The sequence below is a fragment of the Chelonoidis abingdonii genome, chromosome 11, assembly GCF_003597395.2.
Source record: "Chelonoidis abingdonii isolate Lonesome George chromosome 11, CheloAbing_2.0, whole genome shotgun sequence".
NCBI lineage: Eukaryota > Metazoa > Chordata > Testudines > Testudinidae > Chelonoidis > Chelonoidis abingdonii.
This window is the reverse complement of record NC_133779.1, coordinates 20,343,512-20,350,747: the sequence shown is the minus strand read 5'-3', so window position 1 is coordinate 20,350,747 and position 7,236 is coordinate 20,343,512. Positions and strand designations below refer to the sequence as shown.

The following is a 7,236-nucleotide window of genomic DNA, read 5'->3' as shown; positions in this document are numbered from 1 at the left end:
GTGGGCGGCTTGGGCATGTAGCACAGGGCAGTGACGATGCAGCGGAGCTGCGGGTGAGGGAAAAAGGGGCTGTTGAGAGGCATCAATAGGGAGGAGTTTGGGGCTATGGGGGAAGTCTGGGCTGAGGGTCGTAGAGACGGGGTGGTTGGGTCTGGGAGTTGAGGGATAAGGTTTGTGGGAGGAGGTTGAGATGGCAGCTTAGAGCAGTGGTTCTTAAACTTTTGTCCTGGTGACCCCTTTCACATAGCAAGCTTCTGAGTGAGAACCCCCTTCTCCCCAAATTAAAAGCATATTTTTATATATTTAACACCATTATAAATGCCGGAGGCAAAGCAGGGTTTGGGGTGGAGGCTGACAGCTCGTGACCCTTCCGGTAATAACCTTGTGACCCCCTGAGGGGTCCGAACCCCTGGCTTAGAAGGATTCAAGGTGGCAGTGGGTTTGGATGGTTGCAGACAATGAGTGGGGTAGGAGAGGTAGAAGGGGGTTGAATTGGCCGTGAGGCCCATGGCAGTGCAGGGATAAAGGCTCCAGGTGTTGGGACATCTTTGGGGAATGGGGACTATGGGTAGGCTTGGGGGGCTGGAGGGCTGATGCTGATGTGAAAGTTTCCATTTCCTGCTCGTAGGCATAGGGCTGGACTCCTGTGTCATTCCGCTCAGGCATGGGGGTCTCTCCCTTGTGCAGACCACAGACTTCTTCTATCCACTGGTTGAGGATCCCTACATGATGGTACGAGCAGGGGTGGGTTCCAGAGTGGGCAGGGGAAGGGAGCAAGTAATGCCAGAGCCAGAGACCATGCTTTGTGATGGCTGGTGGAAGGCAACTGTTGTGGGCATGCCATCACCATGGGGGATGTGCTAGTGAGCTCAGAGCCCATGGGAGGGTGGGTAGGGGATATTCTCTGACCCAGAGCATGGGAAATAGGCTCCTTGTAGGGGAAACACTCTGTGGTGCAGAGCCCACAGGGCAGGAGATGGGCCCAGAGAGGCGTGCGCCTTGAGTCTCAGAGCCCAGGAGAATTGGGTATGGGCTCTCAGACTTACAGCACACAGGATGTGGGATGGGGCCCCACTGGGGGTGGAGAAGTGGCACACGTATACCTGTGCTCAGAGCCTGAGGCATGGAAGGTAGGCCCTACGGGTGACCCTCGCACCCCTGTGTTCCAGGGCCGCATCGCCTGTGCCAATGTGCTGAGTGATCTCTATGCCATGGGCATCACCGAGTGCGACAACATGCTGATGCTGCTGAGTGTCAGCCAGAAAATGACGGATGAGGTGAGGGGATGGGATGTTGGGGGGAAGGGTCTACCTATGGGCTGTAGTCATGGACCTTCGCAGCTGGTATGGGTGAGCTCAGCGTGTCCCTGCACTGCTGGTGTGGGGGTATATTGGATGTTCTGTGACAGGAAAGGTGGAAGTACTGCAGGTTTATAGAAAGTGAAGCAGCTGCTGCCCCAGAGCTGGCAGCCTAATTGCTCCTTTGCTCTGTAAAGTGCAACTGAGATTTCCAGGCACTGAGTTACAATCCAGGGAAATGGTGGGAGAGGTCCGTGCCCCCCTTCCAGAACCCTGACTTTCCATCTGGGGCCCCTGAAATACCCTAGTGCTGGGGAAGGAGCGGCTGAGCCTTCTCACTGGTCTGATCCAGACTCGGGCTCTCCCTCCATCTGCCTTTCCCGATTACCCAGGTAGGAAGCTTCCTGGTGGACTACAGGTCATTTCTTGGCATCTTAATGCTGTAACTGGGCAGCATCTCCTGTCTCTGTCAGTCCAAGGCTGACACTTGTGTCCGTGTACTTTTGCCTGAGACCTTTGAGTGGGGTTCAGACTCCCCACTGACTTTGTGCTAGTCCCTGCACCGGTCCCGCCTTTGCTCTTCAACTCTCCAACCTGTGGGTCTTCTCTACTTCTCTGTGGAGAAAAGGGCTGAGGAGAGAGAACAAGAAGGCTGCATGGGACAGACGGAGACTTAGGAGGTGAGACAAAACCAGGGTAGTGAAGGAACTATCATGCAGGCAGTGAAAGGGTAGAGCAGGACAAGTGGGCATGCTGAGAAATAATTTTTTTTTAAAAGGGGGGGAAAATTAACTGCCCCCAACAGTTTGTTAATGCATAGCTAAGGTTGCCCAGGGGTGTCTCATGCCCTTCCAGAACATAGAGATTGGCTAAACTGAAATCCCAGAAGTGGAAAGTGAAGGTACAGGCCACCCTCACAACACAGCCTTAACTGTACTCTGCCACGGCATGCCAAGAACACACATACTGGCGCTCTAGATATCACAGAGCACGCAAGTTCAGCAGGCTAAAGTCCAATACCAACTCTTTGCTAGGACAAAGCTCAGGTTTAGGTCAAGTGTTCTGAACAGGCACCGCCTGCCTTGCCTTACACTGAGACACAGAGACTGTTCCACCCAAACAATCCCAGATTTGCTCTTTGCTGCCACCCCTTCACTCCTGCAGCAAGGATTCCATCTGAGAAATTGATTTCACCTACCCCTCACTAAGCCCTGGAGGTCGCAGTAGCATATGCCCCCGGGCTGATCATCCCTGTGGGATGGGAGGAAGAGAACACTCTCGTGCACCTCTCCTGACAGCCTGCAGAATCCAGCACTGAACTGAGGCATTCCTCAAAAGTTCGTGTGCAGCTGTTCTCATAGCATGGTGACAACTCTGCCAACTTGCTCCAGCTGATTTGCCCACCACTCAGTACAGCTATGTCTCTCACAGGATCAGATGTGGAGTGCAGGGAAATGCTTAAATTCAAATTTGGAACACAACATGAACAGTGGTGGGTTTTTAGTGTCTGCCTATTATGGCTCTCTCGCTTATTTGAACCGTTCCCTGTGGCTATTGCCAGCTCGGGGGGGGGCTTAAGATTGTGTTGGAGTACCATGTACCTTTTGTATTTTCTGGGTTTCAGAAGCTATAGCCGGCAGCGCTGGGCAGCTTGGATTTGGCATTAACAAAGTGTTGGGGGAATTAATCAAAGGAAAGAGTCTGCGTGATGTGGCCCACACTATAGTGTGTCTCTCTCTCATCCCCCAGTACTTGGCACAGCTCAGTGGGGAGGCTCTTGTTATACTGAGCAATAAAGCAAATAACTTTAATTTCCCCTCTGGTCATTATGTCAGTGACCAGCTGTCAACAGTCAGTGACCCAGGGGATTGGTACTTTGTGCCCCTAGACCTGTGGATCTCAAACTTTTTTACCGGCAACCCCATCACATCACAAGCCTCTGAGTACGAACTCCCTAAGAAATTAAACACACTTTTTAATATATTTAACACCATTATAAATGCTGAAGGCCAGTGGGGTTTGGGGTGGAGGTTGACAGCTTGTGACACCCCATGTAATGACCTGTCAACCCCCTGAGGAGTCCCGACCCCCAGTTTGAGAACGCCAAGCCCCAGTCAGCAACTTGGTTCACGTCAAAGGCATTACCTTCATTCTAATAGGACACTGAACTATGTCAGCATCTCCACAAAGCACTATTCAAGTGTGCTGTCAGGGAAACACGATAGGCTCCATGCTGCAGAGAATTATTATTGTCCCCTCATTCTGAGGCTGCCTTCTTGCCTCTCCAGCCTTGCTCTGGGAGAATGTCCTGCTATCCTGGCATGTTTTCCAGCATTTCAGGTCCTTCTGATCTTCCTGAGTGGAGCTGATTAAATTCTGATATGTGACCTCTGGCTGTAGGTGTGAGGTCACCTGCATTGTCAGTCTGTCTGGCCCTGTTGCATGTTATTGGGTTGTTGTCCTTTTCCATTCCTACTACTAATCCACTTTCTGTGGATTCTGAAGTGTTGGCAGAGCCCAGATCCTGGTCCTCAGCTACTGTCTCCCTGCTGGTGCCTCTCAGCCCTGGCTTCCCTAAGGCACACCCTGCCCTCTTTGCATACAGGTTCCCTGAGCTGCCAGTAGCTAGCCCACCAGCTGTTTCCTGACCTGTGTTCTCGCCCCCCAGGAGCGTGAAAAGATTATGCCACTGATCATCAAAGGCTTCCGGGATGCGGCGGAGGATGGCGGGACGTCAGTGACAGGCGGGCAGACTGTGTTGAATCCCTGGATCATCGTCGGGGGCGTTGCTACTGTGGTGTGCCAGCCCAACGAATTCATCATGTGAGTGAGGAGCAGTGAGGCCCCAATGACTGCACAGCTAGTACCAGGGTTAAAGGGCAAGAGGCAACCCAAGTTCCAGAAGCCCCAGGTGGGCAGGGTGGCCTGAGGCATGCACAGCTCCTGGAGTGGCGGGAGGAAGTATACAGGGGTCCCAGACTTTCAAGGTCTGGGCTGCGTGCTAGCCACTATGCAGTTCCCTGGAACCAGACCCCAAGGGACCATATGTTTTACAAGGATGAGTGCGGCAGCTCTCCAACTCAGTCTGGGTTTTCAGGTTCCAGCTCTCTTGTCTCTTGCAGCGAGTCCACTTTAGTTCAGTCTCGTGGAGAGATTTCTGTGCCTTTGGGGAGCAATGCAGTCAGTGAGTAGTGATGCAGGGAGGCTGTTTCAAAACAGATAGTATTCATTAGTCACCTGGAATATGGCCTTTGAGAGTTCTTAGGTCATCATGGAAAAGCCACACTCCATAGTTCGTATTGGTAGAAGCAGTGGCTGGTGGGCGCAGCCAGGAATGACTCACCAGGGTGCGCACAGTTCACGGGTGTATCCATTTCAGGCCAGACAGTGCAGTTCCTGGAGATGTGCTGGTGCTGACCAAGCCGCTGGGCACGCAGGTGGCTGTCAACGCTCATCAGTGGCTGGATAATGTACGTATTCGCTTGCTCTTATTGTTGCCCTGTTATGCTTGCACACCCTGCAGTCAGGGGAGGTGAGGGAGTCAGGATTGAGGAGCTGCTGTGGGAGAGCTCCCATATATCCTGGGGCCCAGGCGTTAGAAAATCTACAAGATGGGCAACAGGCCTTGTTTTGGGACCTTTGTACTGTTTGGAGGAGACGGAGCCCCTGTGGGTGAGGGGGAGGCAGGCCTGGGTGCCTCTTATCCTCTCCTGTTTCTTTTCCAGCCCGACAGGTGGAATAAGATTAAGCTGGTAGTGTCCAAAGAGGATGTGGAGCTGGCCTACCAGGAAGCCATGTTCAGTATGGCCATGCTGAACAGGACAGGTAGGCATCTGGACATGTGGTTGTCGAGGAGCATGGCCTGATATGTTTTGCAGCTCCCAGCAGTAGCCTGACTGGGCTTGTGGCAACAGGACCTGCTTCCTGTCTCACTGTCTGGAGCTAGTAGTCAGGGAGCAGCCACAGCCTCTTGGCTTGTGAGCTCAGAGGTTAAACTAAGCAGCACGACATAAGATCTGTGCTTGGCAGGGAGCCTTCAGGGGAGCACCCCTCCTCTCCTAACATTAATCTCCCAAAAGCGAAAGAGACGAAGCCCTGGCTGTGAGAGGTGCGTAAAGTCCCTTTTGGAATCTACCCCCTTGTTATGGAGTTAGCTCCTCCCTGACTGGCCCATAAGTGCCTCTCCTCTCCCTGCCACAGCTGCCAGTTTGATGCACACTTTCAATGCTCACGCTGCCACCGACATCACGGGCTTTGGGATCTTGGGCCATGCACAAAACCTGGCCAAGCAGCAGCGCAGCGAGGTGTCTTTTGTCATCCACAACTTGCCCATCATCGCCAAGATGGCTGCCATCAGCAAGGCCTGCGGGAATCGTTTTGGGCTGCTGCAGGGGACATCCCCAGAGACATCAGGTAGGATGGGGAGCCAGGGCCACCTGAATTAGAGGTTGCCTCCTAATTCACCTTTCCACAGGCGGGTGGGGATGGCTGTCTCTCATCAGGCCTGGCCGGTTTCCTGGGGATTTCAGGGGAGGTAGCTGGGACAGTTTGTGGCTCGGAAGCTTGATGTCTCTCAGATGGAGCTGGGCAAGACAACATGGGATTGGCACTGGGGCCTCGTGTGAAACAGATGGTGACCAGAATGGTGGGGCCTGGTGCGACAGGAGGGAGAGACTCACTGGGTTAACCTGGCAGAGCGGAATCTGATACCCTCTTGTTCCAATATTTATCGACTTCTTAGTCATCCTGCTTTACAGTCCCTGCCCGGGGAAAAGGGAGACGATAATCCCCACATGTCAGCCCAAACCACTGCATATGCACCGGCTCTAGCTAGTGGCTGGGCAGCAGGACTCTGGTGGCATCTGCCTACAAGCAGACTGTGGGGCAGAGAAGAGCTTTCATCCCTTTCTGAGCTGCTCAGATTGGCCCCATGGCAGAAGGTTTGGGGGGCCAGTAGCAACCCTCCCCCCACGACTGCTGCACTGAGTAGCCCTGTCCCTCTTTGCAGGAGGGCTGCTAATCTGCTTGCCCCGGGAACAGGCTGCCCGCTTCTGTGCTGAAATCAAGTCTCCCAAATACGGGGAGGGGCACCAGGCCTGGATCATCGGCATTGTGGAGAAGGGGAACCAGACTGCGCGCATCATTGACAAGCCGCGCATCATCGAAGTGATGCCCCGGGGCGCCACGGCCTCCCCCCAGGACAACAACTCAAGCACCAGCCCTGAAGCGGCCTCGTGAGATGGCAGACCCTCCTTCCTTTGGACACTATAGGCCTCTGCCCGCAGACGCAGGGCTGGCTGGGTGTCTTGACTTTGGGAATGGGAATCACAGAATCATAGGACATCTAATCCAGTCCTCTGCACTTATGGCAGGAATGCGCTATACCATCCTTCCCTTGAGATCTGTGCTCTTCTCACGGTGCAGCAGGTGTTGATCTTTCTCCCCAACTCAGAGAAGCACCATGATCAAACGGCTCCCCTTCCCAAGGTCAGGGTGGCTGAGGCGAGGCCCTTACAAACTGCCTGAGCTGAGTGTCACGCGATGCAGCCTCCTCCACAGACTGATTCAGGGGGTTAATATGGCTGATTGATTCCTGCAGATGAAATAAATTAGTTATTTATTAAGGATAAATGCAGATAATGCAGAGCAGCAGGTAATTTCTATCTGGAATTATTTATTGGAATATTTTGACAAGCTCTCAGGCTCCCCCAGCCTTTGTTCAGACTGAGCAGCTAGTATAAAGGCTGGGAGGGTTGGTATAAGCCATGTGGCTGGGCATATGCCTTTCCTCTCTTTAATGAAGCTCTTCCCCTTAAACCCACCCTGGGGCTAGGAGGAGTCGAGGACCCCCAGAGGGCAGGGCACGAGCTCAGCCAGGTGGATTGCTTCTTGGGTTGTAAATTCCTGGTGATTGATTGAATAAATACCAATTTCTATA

The 7,236-nt window shown here is 53.2% G+C and overlaps 1 protein-coding gene across 1 annotated transcript; it reads left to right on the top strand.

Annotated features, from left to right (window-relative positions):
* Nucleotides 1-617: 617 nt before the first annotated feature.
* LOC116823433 (selenide, water dikinase 2-like) lies at nt 618-7,236 on the top strand. Its single transcript, XM_032777956.2, has 7 exons — nt 618-732; nt 1,170-1,277; nt 3,967-4,121; nt 4,678-4,768; nt 5,024-5,123; nt 5,499-5,711; nt 6,307-7,236. The coding sequence occupies exons 1-7, from the start codon at nt 727-729 to the stop codon at nt 6,534-6,536; spliced, it is 903 nt and encodes a 300-aa protein (XP_032633847.2). The 5' UTR covers nt 618-726; the 3' UTR covers nt 6,537-7,236.

Coding starts and splice junctions, on each gene's coding strand:
- LOC116823433 (XM_032777956.2), top strand. Junction 5,124..5,498: donor GGCCATGCTGAACAGGACAG/GTAGGCATCTGG, acceptor TCCCTGCCACAG/CTGCCAGTTTGATGCACACT. Junction 5,712..6,306: donor GACATCCCCAGAGACATCAG/GTAGGATGGGGA, acceptor CCCTCTTTGCAG/GAGGGCTGCTAATCTGCTTG.